General features: G+C 39.4%; 1 protein-coding gene across 1 annotated transcript; it reads right to left on the minus strand.

Moving 5' to 3' along the window:
• Nucleotides 1–345: 345 nt before the first annotated feature.
• CIDEC (cell death inducing DFFA like effector c) lies at nucleotides 346–12,478 on the minus strand. The gene is made up of 6 exons (XM_056804620.1): nucleotides 12,381–12,478; nucleotides 11,930–12,007; nucleotides 11,491–11,638; nucleotides 6,049–6,204; nucleotides 5,724–5,911; nucleotides 346–923 (listed from the first exon to the last, which is right to left on the minus strand). Exons 1-6 carry the CDS (start codon nucleotides 12,383–12,385, stop codon nucleotides 746–748), a joined length of 753 nt encoding a protein of 250 aa, XP_056660598.1. The 5' UTR covers nucleotides 12,386–12,478; the 3' UTR covers nucleotides 346–745.
• Nucleotides 12,479–17,521: the final 5,043 nt, after the last annotated feature.

Consider the following 17,521-nt stretch of genomic DNA (forward strand, 5'->3'; position numbering starts at 1 on the left):
TCCTGTCTCTAGCTAATCACAAAGAAAATCTTTCATAAACCTGTTTTGATACACTTGCTTTGTAGATGGGTTCCCTCCCCACCATCCCAAATGAGGTTGCTTAGGTTAATACCTCATTAGGAACATTTGCTACCACATGTAGGAATTGATTGGGGAGGGATTGGATCCAGTCACCTTTTTAAGAATTCTTCAAATTCAAGCTCTCATTCTGGTTGCTGCAGGGAGTGGTCCAATTTGTTGTAGCTGCCAAATTCATAGTTTATGGGTCTCTGCCTTTATAGTCACCCCACCCTGTAGATCCACACCCAGGCACCAAGTTGTCAAGAAAAAAAGACAAGAAAGCTGTAATGTCCATAAGTTACATATTACAAATGTATCCTACCATAGTTGGTTTAATTTGTGACAATACAAACAATCCTGGAGTGAGGCAAGAACAGGCAAATGCTTATTTAGGGACATTTGTTACCGTGATCATGGATCCAAGAGGAATAGGATTTAGGAATAGATCACTGACCAGGTAAAGGATTGGCCAAGCTCTTTGGGACAGAGATAGGGGAAAGGGATCAAGAAGCCCATAGCTTCCCCTTCAGTCCATAGCCATTGCTTCTGTTCTTCCTAACTCTGAGGTAAAATGGTGGGAGGATGAGAAGAATCGATAGAAGCCTGGCAGAAGTCCTGGTGAAAACATTCTCAGGCAACCAAAGGCACTCTCGACTCTCCGAAGTCCCCTGTTTGGCCTGAGGCATCAATGTAGCATTTTCATAAGGGAAGGGGCTATGAACTTTATTGGGAGAGGTAGTGTGCCCCCCTCTAGAGACTGCTGCTTTTCTGTGTCTTCCAGAAAGTGTTGCATGAAGTAGGAGGTCCCCAGAAGGATGTGACCAGTGGCCTGCATGCTGAAGAGTGCACATCGGAGAGCTTCCCTGAGGAGAGGGGATAGGGTAGAGAGGAGGAAGAGAGAAAAGGCATTTGGTCACTTGAAGCACAATGAGGAAGGAGGGAAAACACTTCAGAGCATGTCTGAGAACTATTGATCCAGCCCTTCTGAACTCCAGGCTTGCATCCCCAAAACTGGATATCTTGAAGTTCTGTAGATATCTTAAACTCAAAATGGCCAAAACTGAACTCATCATCTTTGCCCCCAAACCCTTCCCCCTTCCACACTTTCATATTACTGTCAGGGACATCACTCTCCTCCCAGGATCTCTTTTCACAGAATGTCTCCTAAATGTCCTCTTCTCTCCTCTGACCCTACAACTACCTTGCTGCAGGTACCTCATGCTTGGACTACTATAATAGCCTACTGGCTGATCTTTCCACTACAGTCTATTCTCTACTCAGCTGTCAGATATTTCTTCTTAAAATACAGCCACATGTAATTTCTGTTCCCCCCTCCTTCCACCTACACATGCACACACGCTCAAATTACAGCGACTACAGAATTAAATATAACATTTTCTGTCTTTCAAAGCCCTTCAGAACCCAGGCCTGTTCTACCTTTCCAGTTTGTGACATTGACTTCCTTGTTATTTTTTGCATAAATCTCCCAACTTCCTGCATTTTCACTGTCTCTCTCCCATGCCTGGAATGCTCTTCTTCACCTTCAACCCTGTATTCCTTCAGGTTTCAGCTCAAATCCCTTCTTCTGAAGGAAGCCTTTCCATATTCCCCTTGATGCTAGTGCCTTCCCTCTGAAATGGCCTCCAATGTATTCTCTATGTTCATAGTTGTATGTTATCTTCCTCATGAATGTATAAGCTCTGTGAGGACAGGGATTTTTTTTTTTGTAGTTCCAGCACTTAGCATATTGCCTGGCACATAGTGAATACACAATAAATGCTTGTTGACTGTTCCCAACCCCCCTGGACTACATTAAATCTTTTTTTTTTCTCCTAGACCTCTCTAAACCAGGGGTTCTTAACTTGAGATCCATGAAATTGTTTTTAATATTTTAATAACTATTTCAATATAATTTGTTTTCTTTGTAATCTTATATATTTATTTTATTAATTTAAAAACATTATTCTAAGAAAGTCCATGGCCTCACTAAAAGTGACTAACACACACACACACACACACATATACACACTCTGCCCCCTGAGGGCACCTAGGTCATCAGTGGATTGAGAGTCAGGCCTAGAAATGGTAAATCCTGGGTTCAGATCTGGTCCAGACAATTCCTAGCTGTGTGACCTGGGCAAGTCACTTAATCCCCATTGCCTTGAAACCAACTTACAGTATTGATTCCAAGATATGAGGTAAGGGTTTAAATTAAAACACACATACCCAAAACCCTGCCATGGACAAAGGAAAGTGTTTAGATATTAATGGGGTATCAATATCCAGTTTTAACATGATCTTTAATTTTTATCATAACAAATTTGAGGCCAGGCTTTGAAGCCCCATACTTCAGGTTCTCCCTGGCTACTGTCCATTCAGTCAGACAATATATAATATACTCTTGGCCCAGACACAAGTGACATCCCTTGAATCCTGGAACAGGGATTCAAGATAAGTGACTTCTACAAAGCTTTTATAAGTAAAGGGGTCAATTGGGCTATTGTGAGAAAAAAGAGAAGAAACCCCTCTCGCTTTTGAAGTAGGCTATGTCCAGGCCTGGATACAAGGGAGGAAGTAGACCTGAGAGAACTGAGCCATCATTTCAAGGAGGAAGTTCCCAGGCTGTGGAGCAGAAAGAATTCCAAGCCACTGGGAGTTAGGAGATCCTGAACAGAAGCCCTGCTCTATGTAAGCAGCTAGAGCATCATAATTTTAGTTTCATGCATAATTGAAGACTATATAGTGGTGATGTGGCATCTACTAATCCCCTGGAAACAGAAGGCTGCCTAGTGGTGGAGAGGGCCTGGTGCCCCCTCAGATTTGATAATATATGCTTATGAAAGCATTATCCCCAGGAAGGAAAGGAAAAAAGGGAAGGTCATTCATCTGAAGCAGAGCTGCCATGTGTCCTTTATCTGGATTCAACATCTGTCTATGAAGAAGTGAAGCAACCTGTTCTTTTGTAATCCCTTTGCTGGTCTTAGATCATTTGTGCCAATCAGATGCGCAGGCATAGGATAACTTCCTGGACAGCTTTCCATTCAATCATCTACACTGGCCCTGTTTCTACCCTTCCTTAGTTAACTCATAAATCTGTAGGGAAGAAGATCTTTTAAGTTTTGGAAAATTCCTCATGCCCCTGTCCCTCTTCTATTTTATCTCTGTCTCACTCCTGCTTTAGGTTCAGATTGGGTGTCACCCAATGGAGGAGAGCCTTCTCTTATCTCCCCAGGTCATGGAGAGCTCTCCCTCTATGACCTAAGGCAGAGGTGCCAAAGATGTGACCAGTGGGCCAATACTTTAGGTTGCAGAATGAGATTAAAATGTATGGGAAGTATTTAATAAAATAAATAAAAGCACAATAAAATAGTTCACACTAAATTTAAAAACTAATTCAATATGCTGCTTGCAGGATGTAGCATTCCAAGCATATTCACATCTATGAAATATAAATGACTATGGCTACTGTGTCTCCAAGCATAAGGTTATACCAATGAGGCTTGTGAATGTAACCCTGACCTGGCCATGAGGCCAGTTGCCTAAGACAAACTCATTAACATGCTGGGACTCAATTCCCTGGGAAAGCCGGTTTGCAATCTACACGCCCAAAGGTGTTCCCTCTACCGTGCCACCCAATCTTAATTCTCTATACTTTGTGATGTGATTGCTATGTGCTTGGGAGTACCGCCCAAGCAGGACAGGATTAAATTCAGAGGCAACCCATGAACTTCCTCTTGGATCTTCAATCTGTTCTAGGAATCTCTCCGTCTCTCTCTCTCTCTAAAGTCTCTCCTCCCGGAGGCTACAGACCCTGTTGGCTTACATTCTCTACCTCCATCTTAACCTCTGCCTCCTATTCCATTGATCCTCATATTTTCCTCCCAAGGGGAAAATCATAGGGGTTGCCTGCCCTATTCAAACACTGACTTGTCCGCGTCTATCATTCTTCACCCTGGTTCCTCAATTCCCTACTTCTCCTCGGGTCCCTATCACAAAGGACAACCCCCTCCTTGCAGACCCGCTTATCAGGCTCCACACAGGAATGAATAGAGCACTAATGGACCATTAATCTATGGATTCATGGCCCCATTTCTATTTGAGTTCTTTCCCTTTAAAAACAAACAACCCCTTACTTTCTGTCTTAGTGTTTATTCTAAAACAGAAGAGTGGCAAAGGCTAGGCAGTTGGGGTTAGGTGACTTGCCCAGGGTCACACAGCAAGGACGTGTCTGAGGCCAGGTCCTCCTGACTCCAGATCTCGCTCTCTGTCCTCTGTGCTACCTAGCTACCCCTCTATTTGAGTTTGACATCGCTGATCTAAAGCACTTCTTAATCACCTATTGGGCCTGGTATAATACCCATGTGGAGAGAATGCACATTTTGTCTTTTCAACCAGAATGTAAAACTCTTTCAAGCATTTTATTAAATACCTACTGAGTGTAAGACAGGAGGGATACAGAGACAAATTAAATAGTCCCTAACTTTAAGGAAGTAATAGAAGGTACATAATACCTACTGACTGGTTATACTAGGAGACTACAACATAACATCATCATTGTTATCAACAACTTAGCTGGTGCTTTCAGATTTGTAAAACACTTTACCTATGTTACGATTGTAACTACCTATGAGGTTTTGTTCAGTTGTTCCAGTCACATCTGACTCTTCATGATCCCATTTAGGGTTTTCTTGGCAGAGTTACTGGAGTGATTTGCCATTTCCTTCTTCAGCTGAGAAAGCTGAGGCCAACAGGGTGAAGTGACTTGCCCAGGGTCATACAGATAGTGTCTGAGACCAAATTTGAACTCAGGAGAATGAGTCTTCCAGATTATAAACCTAGTATTCTATTTCCACCCATCTAGCTACTTGGGGGCAGCTATTAACCCATTTTATGGATATGAAAACTGAAACTTAAAGATTAAGTAGCTTTTCCAAAACATTTACAGGATCACATTTCTAGGATCTGAAGCAGAATTTGAAGTCTGATCTTCTTGATTCCCAGTCTAGCACTCTTTTCACTGCAACCCTTAGCTGCCTACAAGTATACAGATATACACTAATACAAAGTAGTATTAGGAAAGAGCAGTTAAGTGGTGCAGGGGAAAGATCACTGGGCCTGGAGTGAAAGAGACTCCTCTTCCTGAGTTCAAATGCAGCCTCAGACACTTACTAGCTGTTTGACCCTAGGTAAGTCACCCAACCCTGTTTACCTCAGTTTCCTCATCTATAAAATGAGTTGGAGAAGGAAACGGCAAACTACTCCAGTAACTTTGCCAAGAAAACTCTAAATGGGGTCAGGAAGAGTTGGACATGACTGAAAAATGACTGAATAATAATCAGGAAAGAGAGTGATTAGACTAGAAAGAATCTGGGAAAGACCCCATATAGAAGCTGAACCTTAAAAAAAGCAAAATATTCAAGGAAATGGTTGTGAGAAAGACACATATTGCACCTATGCCAAGGAAGGATCTATGATGGCATGTTCCACTTGGCAGCCGGATTTTGCTAGTCAGCTAGGTCAAGGTCCCTGTTTTATTTTTGTATTTCAACATCTAGAATAGTACTCTGTTCATGTTAGTTGTGCAAATACTTGTTGAGCTACATAGAGCAGAGTTTTGAAGTAGATGAATGGCTCAGGAAGCTGAGTTCCCCAGAGATACTCACTTCATGATGCGCTTGGCCCCATAGCAGTGCAGGTCATAGGATAGTGTATAGTTGCCATACAGTGTTGCTTTCACATTCAGGCAGCCAATGAAGTCATCTGGCCTTGCTTTGTATAAGTCAAAGGTCACAGAGGCCACATCTACCTTCTTAGATGGCTTTTGAGAGAGTGAGAGCTGATATCCAGATCCCTAAAATGAGCATTACAGATCATGGGTATTTTCCTGATTAATTAGAATGTGTATAAGAGCATATAATAGCTGATAGCTTCTGTCACCACTAGAGTCTTTTCTTCATTTTCCCATTGTATCCCCTCAGTTGGGTTTACCTGATTGGATGCTGGTTGCCATTTCTGCCCTTTCTGTAGGACCATGAAAACGGTGTCTTCATTTAGTGTCTGGAAATACTCTTCTGTTTCTATGATAGTACCATCTTCTTCCAGAACTAGGGAGAAGGTGTCTGCCACTAACAGAGCTTCTTGTATCTAGGGAAAGAGATACATAACTATGACCAGACTTTTCTCCTCTTCTTTACCCTTCCTTCCTTTCCCATCCTCAACAAAAGTCAAGATATCAACTACCCTGGGATTCAATTTTTTTCCATTTTTATCGTCATGCAAAACACATTTCTATATTGGTTATTGTTATAAGAGCAAAGTCATACATAACCAAAACCCCAAAATAAAACCATAAATACACTGATGTGAAAGATGACTTCCACAGTTCTTTCTTTGGAGGTGGAGAACATTCCTCATCATATCTTTCAGGATTGTCCCAGATCACATCACTGCTGAGAGTAGCCAAGTTTGCACAGATAATCATCATCCAATATTGCTGTTATTGTGTACATTGTTCTCCCATTTCTGCTCATTTCCCTCTGCATCAGTTCCTACAGGTCTTGCCCGTATCTTTCTGAAATCAACTTGCTTACCATTTTTTATGGGACTATAGTATTCCATCACCAATATGTACCACAGGTTCTTCAACCACTCCCCTCAATTTCCAATTCTCTGGATTCAATTTAACATAAGTGCCAAGTGCTGAGGGCTATAAAGATGAAAAGTAGCACTCCTCAAATGGTCTCTAAGGCCTTTCTCAGCCTAGGTGACTCAGTGGGCCCAGAGTCAGGAAGGTCCACATTCATATTCAGCCTCCAACACTTACTAGATATCACTATGGGCAAGTTAATTAGGCATAGTTTGCCTCAGTTTCTTCCTTTATAAAGTGGAGATAATAATAGTAGCATCTGCTTCTCAAGGTTACTATTGTTCTTTTAAAAATTTAATATTTATTTTATTCCAGTAACAAATTTACACACAAATTTTCCAAGGTTACATGATTCATGTTGTCTCCCTCTCTCCCTCCATCTCAAGGTTATTATGAAGATCAAATGAGATAATATGTATAAAGCACTTAGCTTGACAGAGGTTAAGCACTATGTAAATGATAACTGTTGTTATCATCTATGAACTATGTATTTAGTTTATAGAAAAAAGCAAAATAAGCCATTGATTATAAGCTAGCATAAGATGAGACATGAAACTAGTATGCCATAGAAAAAACATTAAAACTACTACATCATAGAAATAACAATGACCATAATAGAGTTTACTGGCTAAGGCTTCAAAGAATCATATTTAAAGTTTGCCACCCCCAAGCCCCACCCCAGATAATATTTTAGGGAACTGAAATCCTGCCTAGATTTTAAGGCAATTTGGTAGCCAAGGCAAGAGGGCTTTGTAACTTCACTAGGACATACTTTCTATATCCTCAGATGCTATTTTTAAAAATACAAATGCACAAAATTGGAGTTTATTTATTAAACTTCTTACATTTTGCTCATTAGCATTTTGTTTAAAAAAGTCATATATGTTTAGTTGCTGCCAAAAAGGGTTGGGGTGCTGGAGAGACAATGTCTGCCTTTTAGTTTATGGAGGAGTCTCCTCCACCTCCACTTTGTGGTAGCTCCTTGTAACATTTTAACGCCAGTCTAATGGAAAGATTGAGTATGTCCACAGACAATCCACAGATTGACATGGCAGTCTGACTGCTATGTATTTGAACTAAAGAGATGAGCTAACCCAGTACCTTCATCTTCTAAAAGAATAAAGGGAGGGAGAGGAATAGATTATCTGAGGTCATCGAGCAAATTAATGGTAGAAATGGGATTGAACCAACTCGAAGTCCAATGCTCTTAATGTCTTAAATGTTTCAAGTCTGGCCACTTGAGACTCAAGAACTTGAACAAAGTTACCAGATTCAATGGTGTAGACAAAGTTTCTTTCACTAGGAAGTGAATTGCTATCTGAATTCTATTTTTGCATCTTTAACATAGTTGCCAGAATTTCCTTTTGAAGTGGAGAATGTGCTTGGTGTTCGTGCAGAAATAGCCAGAGACAACCCTGTAATTAATGATGACGGCAATTCTGAAAAACATGAGACAGGATAGAAAGTGCATAAAGAGAAAGAAATCCACCTTATTTTCTGTTCCAGAATTCACACTGGCTCTACCAGCAACATTTAGGAGAGTTGCTAAGGAAAAAGTTAAATTCAGAAGCTACACCCTGACATGTTCATGACTTTATATATATATATATATATTTTTTTTTTTTAAACCCTTACCTTTTGTCTTGGAGTCAATACTGTGTATTGGCTCCAAGGCAGACGAGTGGTAAGGGCTAGGCAATGGGGGTCAAGTGACTTGCCCAGGGTCACACAGCTGGGAAGTGTCTGCGGACAGATTTGAACCTAGGATCTCCTGTCTCTAGGCCTGACTCTCAATCCACTGAGCTACCCAGCTGCCCCCTTCATGACTTTTTTAAAAGACCTTCTGTCTTAGAATCTATATTAAGTATCGGTTCCAAGGTAGAAGAATGGTTAAGGGCTAGGGAATTAGAGACTTATCCAGGGTCACAAAGCTAGGGGGTATCTGGTGGCAAATTTGGACCCAGGACCTCCTGACTCTAAGCCTGGCTGTCTATCCACTGAGTCACCTAGCTGCCTCTCAGACACGTTCTAGCTGTGTGCCCTGAGAAATTCACTTGTTGTCTGCCTTGAGTTTTATCATCTGTAAAATGAGGATAATACTAGCACCTAACTCCCAGGATTCTTATGAGAACAAAATCAGAATATATCAAACATTTGGCAAACCATAAAGTTCTATGTAAAACTTTATTATCATCCAAGATGTATCTCAAGGTTCTGCCTTCTTAAGCTGAGTATATTGAGTAGGATTTGAACTAGTCTTATTATGTAATTGATCCTGTTAGAACTAAGGCATTATGTGTAGATCTCTTTGCCCTATACCAAGTGGTTTCAAACTTGGATTTTTTGTTTTGTTTTGTTTTTTACAATCTTATGAGATATGGAAAAAGAAAACCAAGTAGTCAGTCATCACTTTACAAGATCAGATGGGGTTAAAAAGTCACTTCCTTCTTTAGGTCTCAGTTTTCTCTACTATGAAGTGAAGAGTTTGGCCTAGATGATCTATCTATAAGGTTGCTTTTCAGCTCTATGTTGACAATCCTTTTCTAATAAGGATAGTCAGACTTTAGTTCTCTCCACTCCTGGAGTTCCATCCTTCTGTAGGATGTAGGATTAAGTGAAAATTAAGTCAGTTGACATATCTAAGGATGAAAAGGAGCACAAGGATCCAAGGAGCAGAGGACCATGATGTAACCAAGTTTTACATAAAGTACCATTCTTTTGGGAAGTTAAAGTGTACTTCCTTCTTAGTCCTGGCTAGTTGGCTAGAAACTTCCCCCTTGAGGATAAAGCCACAGAGTTAGAGGAGACTTTGGATGTAAACCAATTTTATCCCCATTTTACAGATGAGGACATGAAAAGAACACAGAGCTTGATTTACTTGTCCAGAGTCATGACTGATGATCACAACAAAGCCAGGACCAGAACTTGTCCGCTGATTCTTAGTCTAAAATAATTTTAATATTTATTTCATGTCACTTCCTTTCACTCCAAGTACTCTAAGTTTAAATAATGTATACAGAGTTTGAGACACTATACCCAGATTATTAGATGTTATTATTGACAAATTTCAGAAGATTGTCTGACCTAACTAGCTTTTTAAGGATCAAAAAGCAAGAATTCTTCACATGGAATCTAAGAATTTTTTTTTAGTATTCTGATAACTATTTCAATATATATGATTTCCTTTATAATCTCATATACTTATACATTTAAGAAAATTATTCTGAGGAGTCTACAGACTTCACTAGACTGCTAAAGGGGTCTATCACACACACACACACATACACACACACACAAATGAAGAGTCCCTGATCTAAAAGGGGTTCACCACGGATCCTCTTCACACTGAACTTTGACCAAAAGGACTCTCTCTTCCTATGGTTGTAGAAGGGACTTGGCCATCTGTCAGCAATAGCATGCCTAAGAAAACTATGGAAATGTGAACTGGAATGACCTCCAGGAATTAAAGGAGCAGAACCAGGATAATATTGTACACAGAGACTGACACACTGTGGTACAATCGAATGTAATGGACTTCTCTACTAGCAGCAATGCAATAATCCAGGACAATTCTGAGGGACTTATGAGAAAGAACACTATCCACATCCAGAGGAAGAACTGTGAGAGGAGAAATACAGAAGAAAAACAACTGCTTGATCGCATGAGTCGATGGGGATATGATTGGGGATGTAGACTCTAAATGATCACCCTAGTGCAATTATCAATAATATGGAAATAGGTCTTGATCAATGATACATGTAAAACCCAGTGGAATTGAACTCTGGCTATGGGGAGGAGGGGAGGGAAAGAATATGAATCATATAACCATGGAAAAATATTCTAAATTAATTAAATAAAAATTTTCAATTAAAAAATAAAACTGGAAAATTCTGTGGAATAGAACTAAAAGTCAGGAGCTTATGCTCTAGACTCACCTCTGTTACTAATTCCATTCAAACATTTAAGCATCTACTATGTTAAAGGCAGTGAATCTAATAAATATAAGAATAGTCCCTCCATGACATATCCACTGATGCAAGAAAATATGTATATGACAACAATGGGGGGGGGAAAAGACAAAATTTGGCACAGAAATTATGATGATTAAGTCTAACCCTAGAGAAGAGTTGAAAAATGTACCCCTCTTCTTTGGAGGCTAGGGAGAGGGGTATTATGTGGACAGAATGTTGTATATGTTGTGAAATACTTGATATTTTTCTTGGTTTTGCTGTTTGCCTCTTTTTCCTTCCCTTTATAACCTAAGGAATAAGTCCCTGCATAGAGAAGAATAAATGTGAAAGCAAAAGTATTTTGAAAACAAAGAATTATAAGTAAAAATAAGATCTTTTTTGAAGTCTCTGTAGTGAAGGAACTTTTGTTCTACTGGGAGGGGTATAATATTTTCGCAAATAAAGACAAGAAAAATTGAGAAAGGAAAGTACTGTATACTAGAAGTCTGAGATCAGAGGGTCCAGTAAACTTTCCTGGAACTCAAACATATCTCTGCCTTTTTGTGGGGCTCAATTTCTTTATCTGAAAAATAGAGATTGGCTTAAAAAGGTCCACCCCAAGTTCCTTCCCATTTTGAAACAGATTCCAATGATTTTCATCCAGCTTTAGCTTGAATTGATTGGGTTTCAAGTAGGCAAGGGTTGCTTTTGCCATGTATAGAGATGTGTTTATGACTAGAACTGGAACTTAGGCCTCACTAAGATATTTTAAACATCGAAGCTATTTAGCTGTAAATAGATAAAAAAATGATTCTATTTAACAAAGCCTCTCACCTTGTGGTTGAGGTCCAAGAGACTATCAGCCATGATCCCCTTCCGAATGCTCCGATCAGCATTGCTGACACGGTAGGGGCGGGCTTTGGTCACCAAATTGGTTTCAGCCAATAGTTGCTGTGTCACCGAGGTACTTACTGCAACCCAACTGGAAAGCCAGACAGTACAGTAAGGATGAGTCCTCTACAACTCTCAACGTTGTCACTTACATTCTCCCACCTTCTAACTGCTTTTCCCTCTTCCCAACCATATGAACCTTCCCTTTCTTCTAAAGTCTATTCCACTCTTATTTCCAGAAGATTTCCATGATGAACGACATTTTGCTTAGATCAGAAGATAAATAACCTTCTGGAAAGCAAGATCTACTTACTCTCTGCCTTCTTGGAGGCATATAGCTCAGGGAACTGATATGGTAGACTTGAATAGGAACAAGCCTTACCTGGAAAGAGACTTGGGAGAAAGTAGGCTGAGGGACTTCATGGCATATTCCATCCTGGTCAACTCTACTGGTTGAGACCTATACAGGAAACAAGAACCATTCATTCTAAGCCAGGCGCACTTCTCTTCTTTTTCACACCTTTTCCCCAGCAGAGGAAGCTCTAGGACTTGTTTTTCTCACTACACTACAGCAACAAGACCAATGAGAAGCACTCTGCTACCACCCAGACCCATCCTCCACCTTCTCTACACCCAGTTTTACATCCTTATAACTGGGTTAGCTTTGCTGCTTTACTAGAGACAGCTGCTTCTCAGTCAGAATATATTTCCTAATATAGACATCTGGTTTGAGAGTTCCCCTCCCTGGTCCCAACTAGGCTTGGTTCAGTCCTTCCTCAGTAGAGACTCTTAGGTCTAGTCCATTTCTGACCATCAACCCCTCAGACACTCACTCCATGTCTATCTGTCCCCAGGCTGTATTCAAATTGCCAGGGGAAACCAGGGATTACAGCTAAAGAGGTCCAAGACGACTGAACTCTGTTCCAGGGGGCAGAGTCCACAGCCAACTAAGCACTTACATAAGAGCTCAGGAGTCATGGAGTGGAGGGAGGCCCCCCTCCCCCATAGACTTTCCTCTACCTGGCTATCAGACAACACTGTACTCAAGGAGCTTATGGCAATCTCATTTCCTTTATTTATGTCCTAATGAGGGAATCTATCTGCACCCCAAATTGTCCTATAGCCAGTGATAGGAGAGGATCCAAAGCTTTTTACTAATACCAAGTAAACAAGTTCTAAAAAAAACCTCTAGATCAACCTAGGAGCTGTATTCTTTCTCTTACTCTCTCTAACTCAACACCATACCCATACCCATTCCCCCACCTAGGAATTGTTTCCCCTTCAGCAAGACATCCTTCAGACAACTAGACCCTTCCCACACCCTGACATCACAAAAGCCTCACTAACTTTCCCCCTTTACAACATCCTCCACCAAAACCACCTTCTCTTCCCACCTCCTCCCTAATTGGGAGCAACCTCTCTTCTTCTCATGCCTCACTAAAAGCCATTTCTAGGGCATCATTTGCCTGCTTGCTGTCCTGATCCAATAGGTGACCAGAAGCAATCTTCAATTCAGCTTCCTTTCTCCCCATCCCTTCAATTTATTTCTGTCTCACAATAGAGTCTCTCTCCTGGGTTGTCAGCTCCAGGCTGGGAAAAGGGCGTATGAGAAGCCATATTTTGAGTTAACCCTCATAACTTGTGACCTCCAGTTGTCTTTGCTAGGAGAAACAGACCCTTTTTGTAGAAGGAAAGTGTGGAGAGGTAGAGGGAAGAGGAGAACTCGGTCAAGGTTGAGAGGCTCACTTCTTACCCTTTTCTCCAAAGATCTGAGAAGTCTACTAGACCAATGCAAGAATTATCTCCAGAGCACCAGGCTAGCCATTCATTCAAAAGATATTTATTGTACATCTGCTATGGATACACCAAAGTGTTAATACAGGGGATGTAAAGATATATCCCACACGTACACAAATGACAGCAATACAAGGAAGTAGCTGATAAGAGCCATATGGGAGCAATTAAAAAAAAAAAACCCTAACCCATATTTTGCCTCTATTTTCTCTAGCAAGGAGAATGATTTGGAGATTAGAAAAAGATAGGACAGAAATGGCTAATGGGGAGTTCAAAATTATAAGTAGAGACATAATAAGAATACCTAGCTGTCCTCAAAGAATTCCAGATATTGGGCTCAAATAAACTAGATCCCAAGTACAGAAAGAATTGTTTCTTTATCTAAAAGATAGTTTTGGAGGTGTCATGAATGTGTGTTAGATTACTGAAGCATTAGAGAAAGACAAATGTCCCAATTTTCAGAAAAGTACACAGTAGAGCATGCACAATATAGATTTGCAAATCATAGGATGGCAAAATTCTAGCATGGATTACTGAAGGTATATAAATATCAAGAAAGGGAAATGGTGATCTGATGGTTTCGCTTGTTTAAAAAAAAGTTCATATCAGATTAACCTTTTAAAAAACTTAAAACCTTCACTTTCTGTCTTAGAATCAATAAAGTATCAGTTCCAAGGCAGAAGAGTGGTAAGGGCTAAGCCAACCCCCACCCCCTTTTTAAAAAATCATTTTTAAAAACAAAACTTTATTTAGTAATGATTCCCCTAAGTGACTTACAGAGTTCTCTTTATTTTTACATACACACTCATGCACATACATATGGTAGGCAGTGTACCTACCTAAGACATTGCACCTTATAACATGTTCCTGAGCCAGCTCTCATTGTTTTGGGAGTTAAGTGACTTGCCCAGGATCAAACAGCTAGGATGGATCTGAGGTCAAATTTGAACCCAGGACTTCCCATCTCTGTGCTCTCCCATTTCAGTCTACTGAGTCACCTAGCTGGCCTCACACTAATCAGTTTTGGATAGAGCTATTTAACTAGTAGCTCAAAGCAGTACTATATTAAGAATTTAATTAGATATTAAAATAGAATTTGATAAAACCTCTTATGCTGCCCATCAGGCAAAATGGAAAGTTTTGTGAGCTAGCTAGTCAGTACAATTAGAAGGATTCTGAAATGGTTGAGTGACCTCACCCAAAGAGTAGTCATTAATGATTCCATGTCAACTTAGAGGGAGTTTTCTAGTGAGGTGTTCCAAGGCCTGTCCTTGGAGCTGTACTATTTTAATCTTTTTTATCAACAATTGGGATGAAGTCATAGATGACATGCTTATCAAATGTGCAGATGACTCAGAGCTGGGAGGGATAACTAACAAGCTTGATGGTAGTTAGGATTAGGGTTTGGACTAAAAGATGAAATATAATAGGAAGAAATGTAAAGGACTTTATCTAAATTTAAAAAGTAACTAAAAAAATAAGAGAGGTATAGATAGATGTGAAAGAGATTCAGAGATTAAAAGGAAAAAGAGTTGGTACAGAACAAAAATAGAAAAAGACAGAGGATTTGATGAGACAAATAAAAACCAGGAGCAAATTCAAAAATGTGAGCCCAGGGTTTGAAAAACCATAAGGATAAATTAATGGGGGAAGGACTTTCTATTTGATAGGAACTATTGGGAAAACTGGAAAGCTACTTGGCAGAAAATAAGTTTATACCTCCAACTTGTACTATATCGCAATAAACTCTAAATAAATATTTGACTAAAATCTAAAACATCACACCATAAAAACATTACCTGTCACAATTCTTAAGGAGGAAGATCTTGTTGATTTTTTGTTAATATATTTTTATTTTAGATTGCAAAAGTTTCTCCCAATATCCCTTTACCTCCCGTTTACCAGAAAGCCATGCCATATAAAGAGTATTTTTAAAGAAAAAGAAGAGAAATCCCCCCACTCCAGCAAAACCAATAATTACATGGAAAAAAGTCTGAAAATATATGCAACATTTCACGCTTATAATGCCTCCCACATTTGCAAAACAATGTCTTCTCATTTTTCTTTGGGGTTACTCATTCTTTCTAATATTGTAACATTCACTTTTGATTGTTTTGTGGTGGTTCTTTCTTTTTTTTTAATTTTATAATATTTTATTTGATCATTTCCAAGTATTATTCATTAAATAAAAAGATCATTTTCTTTTCCTCCCCCCCCCCCCCCCCCCCGTAGCCGACGTGTGATTCCACTGGGTATCACATGTGTTCTTGATTCGAACCCATTGCTATGTAGTTAATATTTGCATTAGGGTTTCCTTTAGAGTCTCTCCTCTGTCATGTCCCCTCAACCACTGTAGTCAGGCAGTTGCTTTTCCTCGGTGTTTCTACTCCCACAGTTTATCCTCTGCTTATGAATGGTGTTTTTTCTGCTGGATCCCTGCAGATTGTTCAGGGACATTACACTGCCACTAATGGAGAAGTCCATTACGTTCGATTATACCACAGTGTATTAGTCTCTGTGTACAATGTTCTCCTGGTTCTGCTCCTCTCGCTCTGCATCACTTCCTGGAGGTCGTTCCAGTCTCCATGGAATTCCTCCACTTTATTATTCCTTTTAGCACAATAGTATTCCATCACCAACAGATACCACAATTTGCTCAACCATTCCCCAATTGATGGGCATCCCCTCGTTTTCCAATTTTTGGCCACCACAAAGAGCGCAGCTATGAATATTTTTGTACAAGTCTTTTTGTCCATTATCTCTTTGGGGTACAGACCCAGCAGTGCTATGGCTGGATCAAAGGGTAGACATTCTTTTATCGCCCTTTGTGCATAGTTCCAAATTGCCCTCCAGAATGGTTGGATCAGTTCACAACTCCACCAGCAATGAATTAATGTCCCTACTTTGCCACATCCCCTCCAGCATTCATTACTTTCCTTTGCTATCATGTTAGCCAATCTGCTTGGTGTGAGGTGATACCTCAGAGTTGTTTTGATTTGCATCTCTCTGATTATAAGAGATTTAGAACACTTCTTCATGTGCTTATTAATAGTTTTGATTTCTTTATCTGAGAACTGCCTATCCATGTCCCTTGCCCATTTATCAATTAGAGAATGGCTTGATTTTTTGTACAATTGATTTAGCTCTTTATAAATTTGAGTAATTAAACCTTTGTCGGAGATTTCTATGAAGATTTTTTCCCAATTTGTTGTTTTCCTTCTGATTTTAGTTACATTGGTTTTGTTTGTACTAAAGCTTTTTAATTTGATGTAGTCAAAATTATTTATTTTACATTTTGTGATTCTTTCTAAGTCTTGCTTGGTTTTAAAGTCTTTGCCCTCCCAAAGGTCTGACATGTATACTATTCTGTGTTTACCCAATTTACTTATGGTTTCCTTCTTTAGGTGGTTCTTTCTATTTACATTTTTGTCATTGCATTTTCCTTGGTTCTGCTTACTTTATTTTGCATCAGTTCACATAAGTCTTTCCATGCTTGTTTGTGTTCATCATATTCATCATCTTATTACACCAAAGTCATATTCTGTTACACTAATGTACCATAATTTATTTAACCATTCCTTTGCCTTGTGGTTATCTATTTTGTTTTCAGTTCTTTACTAATACAAAAACTGCTACTATAAATATTTTGATTGAGAGTAGCAAGGTGGCTCAGTAGATAGAGAACCAGGCCTGGAGATAGGAATTCTTGGATTCAAATCTGACCCTAGACACTTCCTAGCTGTTTGATCCTGGGCAAGTCACTTAATCCCCACTGCCTAGCCCTTATCACTTTTGCCTTGTAATCAATATACAGCATTGATTCTAAGATGGAAAGTAAAGGTTTTATTTTAAAAAATCTTTTTCATAATGTTGTCATTTTCTTCTTATCAATGATTCCCTTGGTTTATATGCTTAGTAGTGGAATCTTTAAGTCAAAGAGTATGGACCTTATAGCAACTTTACTTGAATAATTCCAAATTGCTTTGCAAAGTTGTCAAACTGATTTATGGGTCCACCACCAATTGCACTAGCATGCATATTTCTGTCTTTTTCCATTTGTATCAATTTACTAGCTGTTAGTTAAGTCTCAGGTTGTTTTGATTTGTATTTTATTCTTAGTTATTTGAATGATTCATATGGTGCTAATAGTTTATAATTCTTCTTTTGAAAATTATTTTTT

The sequence above is a fragment of the Monodelphis domestica genome, chromosome 7 (assembly GCF_027887165.1).
Source record: "Monodelphis domestica isolate mMonDom1 chromosome 7, mMonDom1.pri, whole genome shotgun sequence".
Taxonomy (NCBI): domain Eukaryota; kingdom Metazoa; phylum Chordata; class Mammalia; order Didelphimorphia; family Didelphidae; genus Monodelphis; species Monodelphis domestica.